We start from the raw sequence: 24,702 nt of genomic DNA, 5'->3' as shown, positions 1-24,702 counted from the left end.
AGACCCAGAAATGAACCCACACACCTATGGTCACTTGATTTTTGACAAAGGAGCCAAAATAATCCAATGGAGATAGCATTTTCAGCAAATGGTGCTGGTTCAACTGGAGGTCAACATGTAGAAGAATGCAGATCAATCCATGCTTATCACCCTGTCTCTTATACACATCTAGATGTGTATAAGAGACAGCCTACAACAGATAGAGGCCTTATATCCAAAATATACAAAGAACTCAAAAAGTTAGACCGCAGGGAGACAAATAACCCTATTAAAAAATGGGGTTCAGAGCTAAACAAAGAATTCACAACTGAGGAATACCAAATGGCTGAGAAACACCTAAAGAAATGTTCAACATCTTTAGTCATAAGGGAAATGCAAATCAAAACAACCCTGAGATTTTACCTCACACCAGTGAGAATGGCTAAGATCAAAAACTCAGGTGACAGCAGATGCTGCCAAGGATATGGAGAAAGAGGAACACTCCTCCATTTTTGGTGGGATTGCAGACTGGTACAACCATTCTGGAAATCAGTCTGGAGGTTCCTCAGAAAATTGGACATTGAACTGCCTGAGGATCCAGCTATACCTCTCTTGGGCATATACCCAAAAGATGCCCCAACATAAAAAAAAGGCACGTGCTCCACTATGTTCATAGCAGCCTTATTTATAATAGTCAGAAGCTGAAAAGAACCCATATGCCGTTCAACAGAGGAATGGATACAGAAAATGTGGTACATCTACACAATGGAATGTTACTCAGCTATCAAACACAATGACTTTATGAAATTCGTAGGCAAATGGTTGGAACTGGAAAATATCATCCTGAGTGAGGTAACCCAATCACAGAAAAACACACATGGTATGCACTCATTGATAAGCAGCTATTAGCTCAAATGCTTGAATTACCCTAGATGCCTAGAACAAATGAAACTCAAGACGGATGATCAAAATGTGAATGCTTCACTCCTTCTTTAAAAGGGAACAAGAATACCCCTTGGCAGGGAATAGAGAGGCAAAGATTAAAACAGACACAGAAGGAACACCCATTCAGAGCCTGCCCCACATGTGGCCCATACATATACAGCCACCCCAAAAAAAAAAAAAAAGAAAAAAAATTTTAAGCTTGTATTTATTCTTTGAAAATTTCATATGTACATACAACGTATCCTGCTCATACTCATCCCCCTCTCTGTGGCTCTCCCTCAGCACAGTACTCCTGTTACCCTCCCTCCAAGCTTTCTGTCTTCCTTTTTAATTTTAATTATTTTTTAACCTCTAAGTCTAGTTAGTCCCTGGTGTGGAGTCACCCATGAAAGTTTGGGAACCTACCAGAGGACACAAAAGGTTTATACCCCTTGACAAACATCAACTTCCAATAAAATCCTCAGTTGGTATGAGACCTTAGAAGCCCTTCTTCTTCCATATTCGATGTATGTGATGGCTATAGGTTCTATAGTTAGAGGAAGGAAGTAGTTCTCCACCAGAATTGCTCAGAGTCATGAATGTTCTCTTAGAGCTCTTAGCTATTGTTTATATGAGAAGATATGTCACTCACTCATAAGAGAAATCTGTTGAAGCATCACAGTGATCAAGTTTTTCAGCTATGAGGTTGAAAGTGGGCAGGATGTTTAAGAACTGTATTTAGCCATCCAATTAGACAAGATGGATGAAGCAAAGAAGTGCAGGCCGACAGGAGCCGGATGTAGATCGCTCCTGAGAGACACAGCCAGAATACAGCAAATACAGAGGCGAATGCCAGCAGCAAACCACTGAACTGAGAATAGGACCCCTGTTGAAGGAATCAGAGAAAGAACTGGAAGAGCTTGAAGGGGCTTGAGACCCCATATGTACAACAATGCCAAGCAACCAGAGCTTCCAGGGACTAAGCCACTACCCAAAGACTATACACGAACTGATTCTGGGCTCTAACCTCATAGGTAGCAATGAATAGCCTAGTAAGATCACCAGTGGAAGGGGAAGCCCTGGGTCCTGCTGAGACTGAACCCCCAGTGAAATAGATTGTTGGGGGCAGGGCAGCAATGGGGGGAGGATGGGGAGGGGAACACCCATAAAGAAGGGGAGGGGGAGGGATTAGGGGGATGTTTGCCTGGAAACCGGGAAAGGGAATAACACTCGAAATGTATCTAAGAAATACTCAAGTGAATAATAATTAAAAAAAAAGAACTGTATTTATGTGTGCTCCTAAAATTTGTCCCCAGAGCCTTGTTCATGCTGAACCACATGCTCTACCACTAAGCTATATCCTCATCCTTATTTTTACTATTTTAAGATAGTGCCAGTGTGTTGGGGAAGAAATGAAAGATACATTGCCCCTGACTTTCTCATGACCTGTGGAGTTCCTCTAGAGTTTTAGGAACTATGACTCAGTTCACATCAATATTTAGACTTTGGTGCTGTGAGCATATCCCTGAACATTTCAGGGATAGCCAGGTTATAAAAAAGTGGAAATTTTATTAAAAGTATTTTAATATAGGCTTAGGAGAAAGAGAGATGCTCAGAAGAAAGTAAAAACATTCCCAAATGTGGTACAGATACCTCCAGGGACAGGTGTTGCTCAATGATTCTTACAACAGTCAGATGTAGAATTTTGGTAGTATTGGAAATTACTATCTTATCATTGGGAATTTGTGAGGGAGACCTCACAGTATTACAAATGAGAAGGCTACAGGGTTACAGGAAGGTAGGAAATATTTACTGTAAACCAAAATAAAAGCTCTTCTGAACAGTATGTACATTCAGGCTGTAAGCCCAGGTCATTGTTATTTAACATGAAATATGTATATATGAAAGAATGTTAATGCTGTATCGGTAGCCTTTACAACAAATGCTAATTGTACTGGATATCTTCTCTGCTGGCCATAGGCTTATTCGGAAGCCAGGGTGCAGACTTCCTTTCCCTTTTATGTCCCATAATTTCATTGTCTTCCTATTATGGCTCAATAGAGTCCCACTCACTAAATTGCCCAAGCTGGTCTTGAATTTACAACCCTTTTGCCTCAACCTCCTAAACTATACTACCAAGGCTGACAGTATTTTTGTAAGCTGGTAATGACTGTAAATTCCAAGAGGGTGACTCTTAGAAATATAAAAACAGGGCTCATGAGAAGGCTCTGAAGAGATGAGATGTTCCCTGCCAAATCTGACACCCCAAGTTTGATTCCCCTGGACCCACATGATAGAAAAAAAAGAATGGGCTCCATCAAAGTGACCTCTGACTTCCACATGCATTTCACAGAATACACACACACACACACACACACACACACACACACACACACACACACAGTACATGCACAAAAAGAAATAAGTATATGAAATAAAAATGTTTTTAAGGTATATAAACAATTTCAATAGATTTTTTTGAAGAGGGAGAAGTGAGGAGATACATTCAAGATGGAGGTGCTGAGACAAACTGCCCCTCAGGGTAAAAGATTCATTAGGTGAGTGGCTTATTATTACTCTTCTATTGCTGAGGGGGGGAGACACCATGACCAAGGCAACTTATAAAAGCATTTAATTGGGGGCTTGCTTACAGTTTCAGAGTCATCAGCAGAGCATGGAGTGTGTCTATAGATATGGAAACATGGTGAAATAGTAGCTGGGAGCTCATATCTAATCTGCAAATTTCAGTCAGAGAGAGACTAGGTCCAGAACAACAAAGTTCACTCTTTTAAGAAAGTGACATACTTTTTCCAACAAGGCTACACACTTCAAAATGTGTCCCAAACAGTCCAGCAATTAGGGAACCAAGGATTCAAATATATGAACCTATGGGGGACCATTCTTATTCAAACCAACACAGTAAGTTATGGAATATGGTGCAGTTCTGAAAACATAGCCTCCCAGCCCATCCAGATAAAGCATGACTCTCCCTTTTAGGGGCTTCCAACACATACTGCTTCCATGTGATTAGGCTGCCTAAAATTCTTTGTGCAGCATAGGGAAGAGAAAGTGAAAGCTCACAGCTAATGTTATCAGCCAGTTATAACAATGGGAGATGAGAAAGAAATTAGGGAAATGACATCCTTCACAAAAGTCCCAAATAATATAAAATATCGTGGTGTGACTTTCACCAAGCAAGTGAAAGATCTGTATGACAAGAACTCCAAGCCTCTGAAGAAAGAAATTGAGGAAGAACTCAGAAGATGGAAAGATTTCCCATGTTCATGGATTAGCAGGACTAATATAGTAAAAATGGCCGTTTTGTCAAAAGCAATGTACAGATCCAATGTAATTACCATCAAAATTCCTGCTCAATTCTTTATAGAGATAGAAAGAATTCATTTGGAATAACAAAAAACGCAGGATATCAAAAACTATCCTCAAGAATAAAAGAACTTCTGGGCGGAATCACCATCCCTGACTTCAAGCAGTATTACAGAGCAATAGTTATAAAAACTGTATGGTATTAGTACAAAGACAGGCAGATAGATCAGTGGAATAGAATTGAAGACCCAGAAATGAACCCACACACCTATGGTCATTTGATCTTTCTTTGACAGAGGAGCTAAAACCATCCAATGGAACAAAAGATAGCATTTCCAACAAATGGTGCTGGTTCAACTGAAGGTCAGCATGTAGAAGAATGCAAATTGATCCAGTCTTATTACCATGTACAAAGCTTAAGTCCAAGTGGTTAAAGGACCTCCACATCAAATCAAATACACTCAAACTAATAGAAGAAAGAGTGGGGAAGAGTTTCGAACACATGAGCACTGGGGAAAATATCCTGAACAAAGCACCAATGGACTATGCTCTACATCAAGAATTTGCAAATGGGACCTCATAAAACTGCAAAGCTTCTGTAAGGCAAAAGACACTTTCATTAGGACAAAACAACAACCAACAGATTGGGAAAAGATCTTTACCAATCCTACAAGCAATAGAGGGCTGATGTCCAAAATATACAAAGAACTCAAAAAGTTAGACTCCAGAGAACCAAATATCCCCATTAAAAAATGGAGTACAGAGCTAAACAAAACATTTTCAGCTGAGAAATATCGAATGGCCAAAAAGCACCTAAAGAAATGTTTACCATCCTTAGTCATCAGGGAAATGCAAATCTAAACAGCCCTGAGATTCCTCTCACACCAGTCAAAATGGCTAAGATGAAAAACTCAGGGAACAGCAAATGTTGGAGAGGATGTGGAGAAAGAGGAACACTCCTCCATTGTTGGTGGGATTGCAAACTGGTACAACCACTCTGGAAATCAGTCTGGAGGTTCCTCAGAAAATTGAACATTCCACTACCTGAAGACCCAGCTATACCTGTCCTAGGCATATACCTAAAAGATGCTCCAACATACAACAAAGACACATGCTCCACTATGTTCATAGCAGCCTTATTTATAGTAGCCAGAAACTGGAAAGAACCGATGCCCTTCAACAGAGGAATGGATTCAAAAAAAATGTGGTACATCTACACAATGGAGTACTCAGCTATCAAAAACAATGACTTCATGAAATTCATAGGCAAATGGAATGAACTAGAAAATATCATCCTGAGTGAGGTTACCCAATCACACAAAAACACACTTGGTATGCACTCATTGATAAGTGGATATTAGCCAAAAAGTTCGAATTACCCAAGATACAATCCACAGACCCAAGGAAGTTCAAGAAGAAGGATGACCAAAATGCAGATGTTCCCACTCCTTCTTGAAAGGGGAAAAAAATCATCCATAGGAAGAGATACAGAAGCAAAGTTTAGAGCAGCAACTGAAGGAAGGGCCATTCAGAGCTTGAGCCACATGTGGCCCATATATATACAGCTACCAAAACTAGATAAGATTGATGAAGCTAAAAAGTGTATGCTGAAAGGGACCAGATATAGATGTCTCCTGAGAGACACATCCAGAGCATGTCCAATACATAGGTCAATGCTAGCAGCAAATCACTGAACAAGAACAGGACCACCTTTGGGGGAATTAAAGGAAGGATTGAAGGAGCTGAAGAGGCTTGTAACACCATAAGAACAACAATGCCAACCAACCAGAGCTTCCAGGGACTAAACCACTAACACAAGATTATACATGGACTGACCCAGGACTTCACTACATATGTAGCAGAGAATAGCCTTGTTGGGGCACCAGTGGAAGGGAAAGCCCTTGGTCCTGCCAAGGTTGGACCCCCAAGTGCAGGGGAATGTCAGGGCAGGAGGCAGAAAGCAAGGTGGATAAGGAGAACACCCATGTGATGGAGGGGGTGGAGATGTGGGCTTATGGACAGGAAACTAGGAAAGGGAATACCATTTGAAATGTAAGTAAAGAAATACATCTAATAAAAAATTAAAAATGGAAGAGTGGTCTCAGTGGGATGTCACTGAAGTCCTTTTTCTAACAAAAGCTTTGACTTTTTTTAAATCAAGAACATTGAAGTACAAATAATGTATACCTTTTCTTTAATTTATCTTAGGGTTTGGGGGTTTTTTTGGTTTTGGGGTTTCTTTTTGTTTTTTTGTTTTTGGGGTTTTTTGTTTTGTTTGTGTTTTGGGTTTGTTTTTTTTGTTTGTTTGTTTGTTTGTTTTTGTTTTTTGGGGTTTTGTTTGTTTGTTTGTTGAGACAAGGTCTCACTATGGAGTCTTGACTGGTCTGAGAACTCACTCTGTAGACCAAGCTGGTCTTGAACTCACAGAGTTATGCCTACCTCTGCCTCCTTAGTGTGGGGATTAAAGGTGTGTGCTGAAGACAGGATGAAGGTCTGTCACCTTTACCTCCAGCCCAGGCTAGTAGCCAGTTTTCAGTTCATATTGTAACTAAACTATCAGTAGCCCATGTTCTTTTCTCCCCTGTAGTGTTTCATTGTGAACAGTTGAAGGTATATGGAAAGCTTGGCAGGACCACCGAGTGGACCCTATTTCCCACATGCACATAAGTAGTTAGCACATTCTTTGTACTCTTATTGCTGTCATAGGCTTGGTTGACTGTTTCTTCTGAGGTCTGAATATCAAAGTGATCAGGGCTATTGCTCAGTTCTATTGGCACCAGAAATGAGAGTCACATGTGTCATAAAAGTCAGTGTCCTTAAGTGTTCAGGGCTTATAGGTCCCTTTCCAATATATGTACTTTACCAATTGCTTTTGTTGATCTGTGCAAAAAATAATTCTTTTTTTTGTATTTTAAATTTCATCAACAGAGAAAAGTGATGAACTTAATCCTTCAGAGACCATTCATATGTTCACAGCAGATCCAAGCCCCAGATCTAATTCTTGGAATGAAGGTATCTGGGATTGTACCATGAATTGCCCTGTAGTTTCCTTTTATCACAACATCTTACAACTTAAGACCATTACAGTAGGTGTCAAGTGGACAAGGAGTCAGTTTATCTACAGATTACAGGTTGCTATGGGTCAGCAAATCTACAGGTTAGTGAATAGTACATCCTTAGTGTAAGAATGAGGACTTAGATAGGAGGTGACCAAATGTAGGACGTCTGGGGTTTGCAGAAGTGAAATTGAAAAATTATTAAAACTGAGCATTATTAATGAATTAAAATGAGCCTATGTCTCTGTGTCTATGGTGCCTGTGAATGGATGGACATCAGAGCACCTTTCATGACTTGGTTTTCTCCTTCACTCTGTAGGTCCTGGGAATTAAACTCAGATCGTTGGGTTTGTGACAACAGCCTTTACCTGATAAGCCATTGCTCTAGCCTTAAAATTGATCCTGCTCATATGGGATGGGCAGTTCCAAGCTAATATTTTTGAAGCAGCATCTCACTATGTAGCCTAAGCTGGCTCTGAACTCACAGAGATCCCTGTGTCTCTGCCTACTAGTGCTGAAATTAAAAGTGTGTTCTAGAATGCCTGGCAGTATTTTTTCCTCTTTAAAACTGATATATATTTAAAAGAGGAGGAGGAGGAGAAGGAAGGAAGGAAGGAGGGAGGGAAGGAAGGAAGGAGAAGAAGGAAGAGGCAGGAAGAAGGAAAAAAGGCAGAAAGAAAGAAAGGAAGAAAGAAGAAAGAAGAAAGAAAGAAAGAAAGAAAGAAAGAAAGAAAGAAAGAAAGAAAGAAAGAAAGAAAGAAAGAAAGAAAGCAAGCAAAGGAAGATGAGGGAAAAAAGGATGTTTATTCCTTGACTCCCTTCTCTCCCTTCTCCAGCTGTTTCTCAGATTTAAAAGACTGAACCCTGGCCAGGTTAACTTAGCAGGACAGACCCTCCAATTAAGTCAGCAATATTGAGGGACCTTTCCTTAGTGGAGGTATGGTAAAAAGTATCAGCATCTTGAAGAGTACTCTTATCTTCCTTCACCATGTATATTACTTTTCTGTTTCTGTGATACAATACCATGACCAAAATCAACCTAAGGAGGAATATTTATTTTGAATTCAAGCTTTAAAGGGAGAGTCTATAAGAGCAGGGGAAGCATGACAGGGCAGGAGAGAGAGAGAGAGAGAGAGAGAGAGAGAGAGAGAGAGAGAGAGAGAGAAGAAAGAGAGAAGAAAGAGAGGTGAAGAAAGGGGGAGAGATTACATCTTCAACTGCAAACCTGATATAAAAATTTAGCCTTAGAGTTTTTTAAAAGTTAATTTTTATTTTAAAATGTATGCAATATATTTTGATCAAATTTTTCCTCCCAAACTTCTCTTAGATCCTCCCAACCTCCCTCCTTCATGTTTTTTCTTTCTAAACAAATAATAATAATAATAAAAACTCTCAAGCCTCCAAAGACTGAAAATCAAAGGTAACCATAACAAAAACCAAACCAAACCAGATAAGACCAAAAACTACCCAAACAAAGCCAAAAGCACATAAAAACCCCATGGAGTACCTCTTGTGTTAGCCAGCTTCTCCTGGTTTAGGAGCCTATTTCAGAGTGTGGTTGTTATGCACAGTGACATTCTATTAGAGAGAACTGACTTTCCTTCTCCCAGCAGGTATCAATTGCAAATAACTTTGAGGAAAGGGGTAAGACTTTGTGCTCACTTACTTCCTCTTCTTATTTCCTAGATTTTTCCCGATTTGAATTTGGACAGGTCTTGTGAAACCTTTCACCGCTTCTATGAGTTCATATGTACATCAACTCTATTGTGTCTGGAAAAAGCTTGCTTCCGTGGAGTCACTCGTCACCTCTGCCTCTTACACTCTTTCTGCCTCCTCTTCTACTTAATCATTAGTCTCACCCAGCTACAACAACTATAATACTTAATCACCCAGCTACAACAACTACAATACTTAATCACCCAGCTACAACAACTACAATACTACTATCAACAGCAGCCTACCTGCAAGATATATTAGTGCAGTAATGGCACAAATGTTATAAACGAACCAACTAATTTTTTAAATTTGGATTTAAGTCCCACGCCATGGCATGGAGCCCATAGCTGACACTGCTAACATGGCCAAGGACTTGAGACTCCATAGGTCATGGCTCCTAGAGGAAAAACCTACTACTATTATTCTGCTAAACTAACAGCAATAAAATAACATACTTCTATATCCATAGATCAGAGCATCACTCAATCCTCATCATAAAAGCTTCTAATTATAGATGAGGACTAACATAGAAACCTACAACTACAACTAGGTCTCATCCCTAAATTGGATGTCTGTAACCTTTGTAAAATTAAGGATGTCATTTGTAAGAGTATTACCAATTTAGTGTTTGGTTCATTTTTTCTAACAAACTTTTTTCTATTTTGTCACAGTAAGTCTACATAGACCTGGTCTTGTTCATGTAATTTCAGTTTCAAGTATAGCCTTTGTCGTTGCCCTGTTATGTGGGCTCATGATCTCCTATGTGATACAGTAAGTATATAACAAATAACCTCATTCATTCTTAAGAAGGTGGCAGGTACACAAGGAAATTGTGTTGTTTCAAAAGATGATAATGATAATGGTGATGATGGTGACATTGTTTTCTAATTACTAAATAATTGTGGTCATTATACATTTTCAGACCAGGGTTTGCCAAAATATGGATTGTTGGTCATGCCAGAGAAGAAAGAAGAGGATGGGGAGGAGGAGAACAAAGAAGAAAAAGAGGAGGAGGAGGGGGAAAGAGAGGAGGAGGAGGGGGAGGAGGAAACCAGACTAGATTAAAATTTAGTGGAATTGAAATGCCAGAACCTTCCCAGTGTTGGGGTTATAAGTTTGTACCAATACATCTGGCCTTTTATGTGGGTCCTTGGGATTTAACTCAGGTCCACAGACTTGTGTGACAATCACTTTGCCTCCTGATGTTTAGAATGTAGATATTGGGGTAAAGCTCTTATTTTTAACTAATTATTTGATTTATTTACATTCTAAATGTTGCCCCCCAGGTCATATATATGTTTTCCTTTGTACTTTGTACATATATATATATGTATATATATATATATATATATTTGTACTTTGAGAATTTCACACAACATGCTTTGATCACATTGTGTGGAGCTTTCAAAATATGACATGGTCATTTTGAAATTATTAAGCCAAAGTGGCATCATACTTGGACCACATTCTATGGCTCTGAACCAGTCTAGGATTCTATTACATCCTTCAAAAATAGCCAAGGAAAGTACAGACTTCTTTTAAAGTTGATGTCAACCTGAGTATGGCAAGTGAAGACATTTATAAGACTTAACTAATGGAAAGGAGTTTTTTAGCCCATGCTAGACTAGAACTTATCATTATTCTGTCGGTGCCTTAAGCTGGGAATATACCTATACACCAAGATGCTGAGTATAGGGTATTGGGTATTTGACTTATTGTGGACTGTGTGTGTTCATATCAACACTTGAAAATATTTAATTATGGGGTTGGATTTAGCTCAGTGGTAGAGCACTTGCCTAGGAAGCGCAAGGCCCTGGGTTCGGTCCCCAGCTCCGAAAAAAAAAAAAAAAAAACCAAAAAAAAAAAAAAAAAATATTTAATTAAAATAGTTATCTTTATTTCTGTGTATTTTTTTTAATTCTCTTAAAATTTGCTTCTGGAACCAGTGTGTCACTCTGAATCTACATCTCTACTATATTTAATGGAAAAAATTCGCCATCTCACAGCATGTGTCTAGGACAAAGGTTCTTAATCTATGGGTAGAAACCCTCTTAGGGTCAAATGACCCTTTCATTGGGGCTGTATATCAGATATCCTTAATATCCGATATTTCTATTATGATTCATAAAAGTATCAAAATTACAGTTATGAAGTAACAATGAAAATAATTTTATGATTAGGTGTCACCTCAACATAAGGAACTGTATTACAGGTTCTAGGCACTGAGGTTAAGAACCACTGGTCTAGGATGTTCAGTCCTCCTGCTTTTCCTCTATCACTGCTCTTTACAATTAAGCTAATCATCAAAGCATTCTTTATTACTCAAGTAACATAGAACTAGGTAAATAAGTATGCCAGGAGAAAGTAAAACACTGTCATCCATTTCCACATTGCACAGAAAGATCTAATTAATTCACAGATCCACTTTTAGAACTGGACTGACAAAGGGGAGACACAACCTCAAGTGCAAACCTTAAGGGAGTGTTTAAAAACTCACTATCAGGATGAACAATATCTTAACTTAGTGTTATAAAATATCAATAGCCAAATAGCCACAGTTTATAAAATAATAGCATCTTTCTGTGTATGAGTGGGCATGTTGCTTGCTGTGTGTGGCCAAAGGCCAACGACCACTTCTGGCATCATTTCTCAGGTGCTGTTTACCTTGGTTTTTGAGACAGGATCTCTCTCTGGGATTTAGAACTCACCACTTAGGTTAGATATGTGGCAATGAGCTACAGGAATCTGCCTGTCTCCTCCTTACATGTGTGTACCACCACACCTGACGTTTTACATGAATGCTGAGGATTGAACTCAAGTCCTCAGGGTTGTGAGATAAACATTTTTGCTGACCAAGCTGTGTCCTCAGCCCCAGTTAAATACAGGAGCCATGCTGGGATAAGCCAGGGTATTAGAGGCTCTGTAAAAGGAATAATCAGTAACTTCCTATATTTATTTAAAATCTTGACATTTTATTTATTGTGGCTTTCTTGGCATTGCTTTTTATTTTGTATCATTTTGATAATGGCTTTTGTTGTACCTTGAATTTTGTATTCAAAATATATATAATCAAAGCATTCTTTATTACTCAAGTAACATAGAACTAGGTACATAAGTATGATTATACACACACACACACATACACACATACATATATATATAAATGTATTTCACACCCAGTATTGCTTTAGTTATGAGGTTTGAAATTATAAGAGCATTTGTTGATATGGATCAGCTGGGAGCTAGGCCAAATCAGAAATTTCAAGTTTCACATAAATGTGTATTTCTTTCTCTGTTTTCTACCTACCAGCATATATGAGCAATTTCTCTTGAGTCAAAATATTTCATTATCTTGGCTGTAGTGATGAATTGGAGGTTAAGAGCATTCCATGTCAGGTAGCTCACAACTACTTGTAACTCCAGATCCAGAGAGTCTGATGTTTACCTCCGTTTTCTTTGTAGCCTTCTTCCAACCCCACCCATATAAATACAAATGCAACTTTAAAAGCTGCAGTGTGAAGACAGGATGATTGACTGTTAAAAAAAACTGCCTTTACATACCTTTCTATCTTTCTCCAGTCGACTGGCAAAAGCTGAGGAAAAACAGCAGCTTGCAATGTTGTATGAAAATGTCGAGATTCCACTTTTAGAAGAGAAAGATTCTTCTGAAGATGAGTCTTCTCAGCTGGATCCAGAGAATGAGGAGCTGGGAAAATTCATTGGCTCAGGTGCTTTATCCTATCCCATCCAAGGCAATCAATGTGATTTGATTGATCGTCTCCAAAGAAAACTTAAGTAGGATCAAATAGAATCTGAGTTAAGAAAGGAGGATGTTCATATAGAAATGAACCATTCTCACCAAATCCCAAGGGTCAATGGGAAGCTGTCTTGTTGCTTGATTCCCACTGTGGGAAATTCCAAGAATCTAAGGCAGAGTTTGGGAAACAAATTTTGTTTTGAATGGAACTTTACCTTGAATATAACCACTATTGGTGCATTATTCCTGCATTTAGAACATCTACATGCAGACACTCTGATTTGCTTCAGGATGGTGCAGAAATGGGTTCTAGGTCTATATAACAGAGATCATTTCTCCCAATGGAAGGACCCTATGTGAGACACAAACATGTAAGAGAAATCTATCTTTATTTGTGAAGAGAGGATGCCATAAATTCTTCAGAAGCTTGATTTTATAAAACTTTCATGTTGTTTGGTCATATGTTCTAAAACAACATGTAATGTTCAGTGTTTGGTCCAAACGCAATGACATCCTTTGTTTGGTTCCTTTTAAACAATACTAGATGTGCCTAACTAGAAAAAGACAGATGCTAAGAGAAGTAATGATTGATGCCTACTGATGTTGGACCTTTATAACCTGTAAAAAATATATTTCAATGCCTTTTTCATTACATTGGATTATTATTGGGTAATTGAAAGGCTTGAACACAGAATGTAATCGTTTTAAAATTCAAATTTTAGCTGAAGGTGATGGCTCACATCTCAAATCACAGGACTTGGGTAGTGATAACAGGTAGATGGTAAATTCAGGGCCAGCCTGGAATGTATAGTAAGATCTTGTTCCAAAATCAAACAGAATATATATATATATATATATATATATATATATATATATATATATATATGATTACCATCCTCCTTGTTGGGCACCAATGGGAGGAGAAGCCCTTGGTTCTGCCAAGGCTGGAACCCTCCAGTGTAGGGGAATGTCAGGGTGGGAAAGGGGAGTGGTTGGGGAAGGGTAACACCCTCATAGAAGAAGGGGGAGAGGGGTTGGGTTAGGGGGCTTATGGACAGGAAACCAGGAAATGGAATAACATTTGGAATATAAATAAAAAATTCAAATAAAAATGTGAAAAAATTACCATCCTAATAAGTAACATTTCATATTCTCTTAAAATACCTTTATTTGTTTTCTAATTTCCCCCTTACCCCTTTGTCTTCATTTCAAACCTTCATTTACTCTAATCTCAGTAATATACTTTCTATGTTTTAGTTATTAAAACAAAAATAATGGAAAACATTAAGAAGAAAATGAAGGGAGAGCAAAATATATTGAAGGGAAACACATCAGAGAATTTCAGTTGTATTGAAAAAGTAGAGACGCATGAAAAATTGGATAAAGATGGAAGCTCAGGAAATCTGTGAAAACAAAAGAAAGGTGTACCATGTGCTAGACAATATGGAGATAAAACTGCAGAGATAACAGAAAACTGAGAACACGAACAGGACTTCTAAAGAACCTTGTCCAAGAATGTTCTACAGAAAGAAACGTGAGCAGCATATAGTGGAAAATAAATTCATATGATACCAAAACTCTTGCTTTTTAGCCATGATAGTCCATGAATAATTTAAGTGGAATATAGAAAACAGCCCAAGTTCTTTAACAAAGAAAGACAGGCTGTGAGGATTTTGTTCTCTGCCTCCAGACTAGAAAGATTGCTTAATCCTTTTTTGGGGGGAAGGGGTCTTCCTGAATGTGATAGCAAAATATTTTCATTAAATAAAACTTTCTAAGTGATGTTTCTATCAGATCTGGTCACTTAATCTCCATTTTATACATGAAGACACTGAGGATATCATAATGAATATAGGACTAGATTAAGAGGTGGCCATTTCTGTTGGTCCTCAGCTCTGATGAGGGAACTTGACCTGCAGGGGTGGAGTATAAAACGAGTTCATATATGCAGTAAGCTTGAGTAGCCAATAGCTATAGGAAGATGGAAGAGATAAACTGTTCAGTCTTTTGACCTTTCAACACAATACCATCATGGACAAAGTTCATGTTGGAGAATCAAATAACAAAATGTCACACCACACACCCCCTAAAAAACCAATCTTAGTTTTTAAGTGCATTGACTGCACTTCCCATTCATTACCATCCTCAGTACAATTGCTTTGAAAAACAGTCTGGTCATTCCTAGAAAGGTAAACATGAAGTTACTACATGATGTAGCATATCTACTTCTAGATATACATATCTATACAAAAACTTGCATGTTTATAACAGTATAGTATGGCCAGGAATGAGGGACAATGCCTATAGTCTCAGCACTTGAGAGGTGGTCACAATAAAATTATGAGTATGAGGTCAGCTTGCATTATACAGAGAACTGTTGTTTCATTAACTGATAAACATATGAACAAACTGACTTATCCATACAGTGGATTATATCTCAGCAATTTAATGAATGAACTAATGATATATATTTCACATATGTGTGGTCATAATGAAACCATTCTACTGCATGTAAGAAACCTTACACCTACCTGAGATTTGCTTATATGAAACACCTATAAAAGGCAAAGTCTATAGTTACAAAGTAGATTAGGGATTCTAGGGAGCTGCAGATGAGGAATGGAGGGGCTGCCTGGGTGTAAGTTCCAGCCAATCAGTGTGGAAAATTGAAGAGCTTCAGACGAACAACCATGGTTTCTCACATGTCCCTAGTTCAGTATGCATTCTCTTTACTGTGATGATTGTACCCTTGATATACAAATACAGTCATTGAAAGGCAGCTATTCTGGTATCAAATTGTCTTGGGCCCTGACTGTGTCAGTAGAGGACAATATCCAGCTGATAGTTGTTCCAATAGAACAAACTATATACTCTTCTTCTAGTGCTGTATTTCAAGACTGTATTTTTTTTAAACTCATGGGCCCCATCCATTCCATCTTTATAGGCAAATTTTGTTAGGTAACACCATCCTGTATCAGAACCCAATTCCCTGATTCTGGAAATTGTACCATGGACCCAGTTCTTGAGTTTATCAGTCACCAATCTTCCTATGGTCTATCCCCTCCCTCTAAATTCATCAAACACTTAAGTGACATTTCCTTTTAGGTTGTTGGCATAGAACAGATGTAGAAGAGCCCAGTTGGCATTTGTTTGTTTGTTTGTTTGTTTGTTTTATTTGGCAGAATATTTCTGCACAGAACGTCACCAGTTGGACCTTTCAAGGGCTGTTCTTTTTGGGAGGCCTATTATTGTGTGACATCCAGCCCATTCTTAAGAAAAATTTTGTACTTGGTTGAGAACCAGCATCATGTATTGAAACTACACCTTGATGTAACATCTGGCAAACAATTACAATTGCTACATATCTGCATCAGCACCAAAAGCAGCATATTTGGGAAGAGCACCCCAAAAGCAATGTGAGCAGCACTCATTGCTGAATAAAGATAAGTCAAAGATTCCATGTGTCTGAGAAGCCATCTTCTAGGAGAGAGACTAGGAAGGACTTCCTCTTCAGCACAGAACATTTCCAGCAACAGGTTACCAGCACACAAGAGAATTCTTACCACACATCTGAGAGTATGTTGGCCTTTTTGACTGAGTCATTACAACTGGGGACAGTATGAAATTTTTCAGCTGCCAACCAGTTGTCGTCTTCATTAGGGAAGGATGTTACATGTATAATATATTATACAATATAATATAAGAAATCTTGTAGTACAGGCTGTGACCTCAGGTCATTCAAGAGTTCACACTTCAGTAAAGCCGTATGAATAAGGAGACTGAATCAAATCCTCTAAGTAAAAGCCTAGCCTCATTACCCACAAAGAAGTGTGCATGGGTGAAAGACCTCATCAATGTGATGGATGTGGTAATTGTTTAGTAGGAAGAGAAAAAAGAAATTATTTTTAGAGAGAGAATTTGCACTGGTGAGAGGTCTTATGAGTGTTGTGAATGTGGGAAATGCTTTACCTAAAACTGTCACTATTTTTTTTACTTTCTCCATACATTACACCCTGATCACAGTTTCCCCTACCCCATGTGCCCTCCATGTCTCTTCTTCTCCAGATTATTCCTTCTCTGTTTCCCTTTAGAAAAAGAGCAGGCATCCTAATGGTATTAACCAAGCATGGCATGACAAGTTACAATAAGTTTAGGCACATACCCTCAAATTAAGGCTGTCAAGGCAATCCATTAGGAAAAAGGGGGTTGACAAAAGAGAAACACTCCTGTTTCCTCTGTTAGGAGTCGCACAAGAACAATAAGCTATACAGCCATTGCATATATACAGAGGATCTAGATCATATCCATGCTGACTCCCTAACTGTTGCTTCAGTCTCTGTGAGCCCCTATGAGCCCTGATTAGTTGATTCTATGGGTCATATTCTTGTAAAGTCCTTGACCCCTCTGGCTCATACAATCCCTCCTACCCTTCTTCCATGGAATTCCCCAGAGCCCCACCTAATGTTTGCCTATGGGTCTCTGCATCTGATCCTTTCACAAAATTGTCACTTCTTAAATGACCAGACAGTTCATACTAGAAAACATGAGAAATTCTTTACATTCCTATCTCTTCTAACACCAGAGAATTCATAATGGTACAAGATCACATGAGTGTGATAAATATGGAAAAATGTTGAACAAGAAATCCAATCTCATAAACAAAATAGTTTACACTGAAGAGAGATCTTATCAATGCACCAAACATGCACCCTTTAGCAAGTGCTCTAACCCCAGTAGTCACTGGAGAGGTCGCATGGGAAAAAGGCCTTGTGACTGTTATAGGCCTTTAGCTACCACTCTAGTTTTATTAAACATGAAAGAGTTCACACCAGAGAAAGGTCTTTTGTGTGAAGTGAGTGTGCAGAGTCATTAACCTTCAACTACAATCACTTAAGACACTAGCATGTACACAGGTCTAAAGGATGTTCGGTGGCAAAGATGGGGTTGTTGTAACTGAAATATACACTCTCAAAATACCATTGCTGTCAGAGGTGTAGCTAGTGGTAGAGTGTTTTCCTGGTATGTATGAAGTTCTAGGTTTGATAGCTAGCACTTGGGAAAGAAAGTTAAATCTCTAATCCTTCACATGGATTTATTTATATATAGGGCCTTTAATAAGGTGAGTAACATGTTTCAGCAATTGACAGTGAATACTGCTCTTGTAGAAGACACAGGTTCTGTTCCCCAGCAATCTATCAACTGCTTCAATGTCAGTTCCAGGGGAGCTAATACTATTTTCTAGACACTGTGGGCATCATAACTAACCTCAACTCATGAGAGAAAGATCTTATGAATATAGTGAATCGGCACATGTATACACACTTAAAAATAAAAATAAATTTTGAAAAAAGAAGGTAAGATTGAATGAAGTTAGGATGGTGTGTTCTAATCCAGTAGATAGATGTTCTTACAAAGAATATGACACTTGGAGGTTCTGTGAATATGCACAAAGCAATAGCAGTACAACAGGGCAAGATGTTTGCACGTCGGGAAGCACTCTGACGAGGACACAACTGTGCTGATGGCTGTATCACAGAATTCTATAATCCAGGACTACCATAAATTTTATTGTGTAAGCCAACCAGTTTAACATTTTGTGGCACTCTGAGCTAATGTAGTTCCTTTTATTTATAACAGTAAAAATGAATAGTGTATATATTGCAGTTAAGTTTTGTGTTCTCCAGAAAGATTAGAGAATGTTCTCTTAAGTGGAGGTGTAGGCCAGTCATGATGTTGTGTGAGTAAAAAATAAATAACATGCTCTAATGAGGGGAACAGGTAGCATAACTGCAGATAAATATTTACTTCTCCCTCCATTCCTCTGAATCCAGTCCCTAGTCTCATCTCTGGCTCTGCAGTAGAACACCTGCTGAGGCCTCCTTTCCCCTTTTCCCCCACCTCCAGAGGATCATACGGATCATTCCCTCCTAACCTCCCTTCCCTAACTCATTGTTTTATTCCAGCCCTGAACTCCAGCAGATACTCCTTAGGAACACACAGGGCACTCTGACTTGGGAAGGAAGTAGTCTAATTGTAGCTCTTCAATTCTACAATTTTATATCTACAATTATCTCTCCATTCCTCTGAGTCCCATTTTTCAGTCTCCTTCCCAGATATGTGGCAAACATTCTATTTTGGCCTGTCTTCACTCTTTGTCCCCATTCCCAGGAGACTAAGCAGATTCTGGCAGAACATCCATTTTTTTTTCTCCTGCCTGCAGATTTTAATACCTACATCCCATCCTTATTCCTAAGTGTCAGCTCCCAATATCCAGAAATACATTTTAACTGGAACCTCCAGTGACCACATTTATCAAGACAGAAGAATATCCTATTAGGCAAAACACAGCCACCACACTCCCCCAAGAGCCAGAAAGGAAACAGAAACCTAGAAACAACAACCAGAAAACAAAACAAAACATCCACCCAAAAAAAGACCAAATACAAACACCTAGAAGTACAATCTTCCTAATATCAAATGCTAAGAAGCCAGCATAAAAGACAATCAAGAGGTAGAAAGATGAATCAGTGATTAGAAGCACTGGCTGCTCTTTCAGAAGACTGGGGTTCAATTACCAGCACACAAATGTCACAACAGTCTGAAACTCCAGTTCCAGTGATCTGGAACCCTCACACCAACATACATGCAGGAAAAAAATGCAAATGCTTACAAAAAATAAACAAGATATTTTTTAATAATACAATCAAAACAGCCAGAAAAATGTGTGTCTATTAGACCAAAGCACCCCTATCACAACAGGCTGAGTATTACAACATAGCTGAAGCACAAAGGACCCCAAAACAGCCTTTATGAACAGGATAGAAGTCCTTAAAGGATGAAAAATAAACCCCTTAGGGAAATCTGTAAATACACAGTGAAGAAAAATGAATAAATCATTCAAGATGCAAAAGTAGAAAAAGAATCAATAAAGAAGATATATACCTAGAGAAATCTGGAAATGAAAATGTATACGGACTTGAATAGGAAACACAAAGGCAAACTTTACCAACAGAATAAAGAGAAAATATGAGATTCCTGCCCTCCCCAAGAGATGAAAGCCAGCCTCTAGGAGCACCTACATGCCTGAGAGCAGAGGTAAGACCAACATTTCTGCTCCAAGTGACCTGCCTGGAGGACTCAGGACACACAAAGACAGAAGTCCTCTGGGACAGGGGACTTCTGGTTTCTGGCTGTGCCTGGAACTGATCTGATCCCAACCCACAGCTCCCTGCTCCAAAATCCCATGGAAGAAAGAGCTAAACACCCCGAAGTGCAAACGATCTGCAGGACAGACTATCACTCCTACCCATATTTGCCCACATCCCTGGCACAAGAGGAAGATGCATAGTGCCTCTGGACACAGGAATACAGGAGGAGTCAGATGCAGGAACCCAAGGTTCTGCACCCAGAACTGAACTGAACCAGTCAAACATCTCCCTGCACCCAAATCCCATGGAGGGAAAGCTGGACCCTCCTAAGTGTAGACACTCCTGAGAAATCAGAGGAGACTACCCTCTACCAATATACCCAACATGAGAAGAAAATGCCTAGTGCCATCTGTACCTTCTACATACAGGGACCTAGGAGCAATCACGGGCAGGACCCTTCTAGCTCCTGCCCTCACCAAGAACTGAAAACCAGACACAAGGAGCAACTACACACCTGAGAGTAGAACACTCTGTTCTCAAAACCAACTGAAAGAAAACAGGAAACCAGGAATGCAGGAGCGCTGACACAAAGGCCTAGAGGAAGGTCAGGCCATCTTCAGAAACAGCAAGACAAGCTAACACCAGAGACAACTGGATGGCGAGAGGCAAGCACAGGAACCCAAGCAACAGAAACCAAGACAACTTTGGATCACCTGAGTTGTCCCACGAAAACAAATACTGAACATCCAAACATACCAGAAAAGCAAGATTTAGATGTAAAATCACATTTTATCATGAGGAGGGAGAATTTTAAAAAGGTCATAAATAACTCCCTTAAAGAAATACTGGACAAGACAAGTAAGCAAGTAGAATTCCTTCCTTTTTTTTTTTTTTTTTTTTTTTTTTTTTTTTTTTTTTTTTGGGGGGTGGGGACCGAACCCAGGGCCTTTTGCTTTTTTGGAAGCGGCCCTTACCACTGAGCTAAATCCTCAACCCCTTTTTTTTTTTAATCTTTATTAACTTGAGTATTTCTTATTTACATATCGATTGTTATTCTCCTTCCCAGTTTCCTGGCCAACATCTCCCTAAACCCTCCGCCTCCCCTTCTATATGAGCTTTCCCTCCCCATGCTGCCCCCATTACCACCCTCCCCACAACAATCCAGTTCACTGGGGGTTCAGTCTTCGGAGGACCAAGGGCTTCCCCTACCACTGGTGCTCTTACTAGGATATTCATCGCTACCTATGAGGTTGGAGCCCAGGGTCAGTCCATGTATAGTCTTTAGGTAGTGGCTTGGTCCCTGGAAGCTCTGGTTCGTTGGCATTGTTAATCATATGGGGTCTCCAGCCCCTCACCCTCTTCAGTCCTTTCTCTGATTCCTTCAACGGGGGTCCCGTTCTCGGTTCAGTGGATTGCCGCTGGCATTCGCCTATGTATTTGCTGTATTCTGAGTGTGTCTCTCAGGAGAGATCTACATCCAGTTCCTGTCAGTCTGCACTTCTTTACTTCATGCATCATATCTAGATTGGTGGCTGTGTATGTATGGGACACATGTGGGACAGGCTCTGAATGGGTGTTCCTACTGCCTCTGTTCTAAACTTTGCCTCCCAATTCCCTGCCAAGGGTATTCTTGTTCCCCTTTTAAAGAAGGAGTAAAGCATTGGCATTTTGGTCATCCTTCTTGAGTTTCCTGTGTTCTGTGCATCTAGGGTAATTCAAGCATTTGGGCTAATAGCCACTTATCAATGAGTGCATACCACATGTGGTTGTCTGTGATTGGATTACCTCACTCAGGATGATATTCTACAGTTCCATCCATTTGACTATGAATTCCATAAAGTCATTGTTTTTTATAGCTGAGTAATATTCCATTGTGTAGATGTACCACATTTTCTGTATCCATTCCTCTGCTGAAGGGCATATGGGTTCTTTCCAACTTCTGGCTATTATAAATAAGGCTGCTATGAACATAGTGGAACACGTGTCTTTTTTATATGTTGGGGCATCTTTTGGGTATATGCCCAAGAGAGGTATAGCTGGATCCTCAGGCAGTTCAATGTCCAATTTTCTGAGAAACCTCCAGACTGATTTCCAGAATGGTTGTACCAGTCTGCAATCCCATCAAAAATGGAGGAGTGTTCCTCTTTCTCTGCATCCTCACCAGCATTTGCTGTCACCTGAGGTTTTGATCTTAGCCATTCTCACTGGTGTGAGGTGAAATTTCAGGGTTGTTTTGATTTGCATTTCACTTATGACTAAAGATGTTGAACATTTCTTTAGGTGTTTCTCAGCCATTCGGCATTCCTCAGCTGTGAATTCTTAGTTAAGCTCTGAACCCCATTTTTTAATAGGGTTATTTGTCTCCCTGCAGTCTAACTTCTTGAGTTCTTTGTATATTTTGGATATAAGCCCTCTATCTGTTGTAGGATTGGTAAAGATCTTTTCCCAATCTGTTGGTTGCCTTTTTGTCCTAACCACAGTGTCCTTTGCCTTACAGAAGCTTTGCAGTTTTATGAGATCCCCTTTGTTGATTGTTGATATTAGAGCACAAGCCATTGGTGTTTTGTTCAGGAAATTTTATCCAGTGCCCACGTGTTCGAGATGCTTCCCCACTTTTTCTTCTATTAGTTTGAGTGTATCTGGTTTGATGTGGAGGTCCTTGATCCACTTGAACTTAAGCTTTGTACAGGGTGATAAGCATGGATCGATCTGCATGCTTCTACATGCTGACCTCCATTTGAACCAGCACCATTTACTGAAAATGCTATCTTTTTTCCATTGAATGGTTTTGGATCCTTTGTCAAAAATCAAGTGACCATAGGTGTGTGGGTTCATTTCTGGGTCTTCAATTCTATTCCATTGGTCTATCTGTCTGTCTCTGTACCAATACCATGCAGTTTTTATCACTATTGCTCTGTAATACTGCTTGAGTTCAGGGATAGTGATTCCCCCAGAAGTCCTTTTATGGTTGAGGATAGTTTTAGTTATCCTGGGTTTTTTGTTATTCTAGATGAACTTGCAAATTAATCTGTCTAACTCTCTAAAAAAGGGATTGGAATTTTGATGGGGATTGCATTGAATCTGTAGATCGCTTTTGGTAGAATGGCCATTTTTACTATGTTAATCCTGCCAATCCATGAGCATGGGAGATCTTTCCATCTTCTGAGGTCTTCTTCAATTTCTTTCTGCAGAGGCTTAAAGATTTTATCAAACAGATCTTTTACTTGCTTGGTTAATGTCACGCCAAGGTATTATATATTATTTGGGACTATTGTGAAGGGTGTCGTTTCCCTAATTTCTTTCTCAGCTTGTTTCTCTTTTGTGTAGAGGAAGGCTACTGATTTATTTGAGTTAATTTTATACCCAGCCAATTTGCTGTAGGTGTTTATCAGGATTAGGAGTTCTCTGGTGGAACTTTTGGGATCACTTAAATATACTATCATATCATCTGCAAATAGTGATATTTTGACTTCTTCTTTTCCAATCTGTATCACCTTGATCTCCTTTTGTTGTCTGATTGCTCTGGCTAAAACTTCAAGAACTATATTGAATAAGTAAGGAGGGAGTGGGCAGCTTTGTCTAGTCCCTGATTTTAGTGGGAATGCTTCAAGTTTCTCTCCATTTAGGTTAATGTTAGCTACTGGTCTGCTGTATATGGCTTTTACTATGTTTAGGTATGGGCCTTGAATTCCTATTCTTTCCAGGACTTATATCATGAAGGGGTGTTGAATTTTGTCAAATGCTTTCTCAGCATTTAATGAAATGATCATGTGGTTTAGTTCTTTCAGTTTGTTTATATAATGGATTATGTCGATGGTTTTCTGTATATTAAACCATCCCTGCATGCCTGGAATGAAGCCTACTTGATCATGTTGGATGATTGTTTTGATGTGCTCTTGGATTCGGTTTGCCAGAATTTTATTGAGTATTTTTGTGTTGATATTCATAAGGAAAATTGGTCTGAAGTTCTCTTTCTTTGTTGGGTCTTTGTGTGGTTTAGGTATAAGAGTAATTGTGGCTTCATAGAAGGAATTCGGTAGTGCTCCATCTGTTTCAATTTTGTGGAATAGTTTGGATAGTATTGGTATGAGGTCTTCTATGAAGGTATGATAGAATTCTGCACTAACCCATCTTTACTTGGGCTCTTTTTGGTTGAGAGACCTTTAATGACTGCTTCTATTTTGTTAGGACTTATTGGGTTGTTTAAATGGTTTATCTGTTCCTGATTTAACTTCAGTACCTGGTATCTGTCTAAGAAATTGTCCATTTCCTGCAGATTTTCAAGTTTTGTTGAATATAGGCTTTTATAGTAGGATCTGATGATTTTTTGAATTTCCTCTAATTCTGTAGTTATATCTCCCTTTTCATTTCTAATTTTGTTAATTTGTACAGGCTCTCTGTGTCCTCTCATTAGTCTGGCTAAGGGTTTATCTATCTTGTTGATTTTCTCAGAGAACCAACTTTTGGTTCTGTTGATTCTTTCTATGGTCCTTTTTGTTTCTACTTGGTTGATTTCAGCTCTGAGTTTGATTATTTCCTGCCTTCTATTCCTCTTGTGTGTATGTGCTTCTTTCTGTTCTACAGCTTTTAGGTGTCCTGTCAAGCTGCTGAAATATGCTCTCTCCTGTTTCTTTCTGCAGGCACTCAGAGCTATGAGTTTTCCTCTTAGCACAGCTTTCATTTTGTCCCATAAGCTTTGGTATGTTGTACCTTCATTTCCATTAAATTCTAAGAAGTCTTTAATTTCTTTCTTTATTTCTTCTACAGGTTATCATTGAGTAGAGCTTTGGTCAACTTC

At 39.1% G+C, this 24,702-nt stretch overlaps 1 protein-coding gene across 1 annotated transcript; it reads left to right on the top strand.

Annotated features, from left to right (window-relative positions):
• The first annotated feature begins 7,164 nt into the window (after window positions 1–7,164).
• On the top strand, window positions 7,165–14,684 carry C2H19orf18 (chromosome 2 C19orf18 homolog). Its single transcript, XM_032895196.1, has 5 exons — window positions 7,165–7,239; window positions 8,894–8,927; window positions 9,671–9,770; window positions 12,579–12,727; window positions 14,014–14,684. The coding sequence occupies exons 1-5, from the start codon at window positions 7,165–7,167 to the stop codon at window positions 14,163–14,165; spliced, it is 510 nt and encodes a 169-aa protein (XP_032751087.1). The 3' UTR covers window positions 14,166–14,684.
• Window positions 14,685–24,702: the final 10,018 nt, after the last annotated feature.

The sequence above is a fragment of the Rattus rattus genome, chromosome 2 (assembly GCF_011064425.1).
Source record: "Rattus rattus isolate New Zealand chromosome 2, Rrattus_CSIRO_v1, whole genome shotgun sequence".
NCBI classification, from domain to species: Eukaryota; Metazoa; Chordata; class Mammalia; order Rodentia; family Muridae; genus Rattus; species Rattus rattus.
Note: the sequence above shows the minus strand (reverse complement) of the source record. Positions and strands in the feature narration are given on the sequence as shown.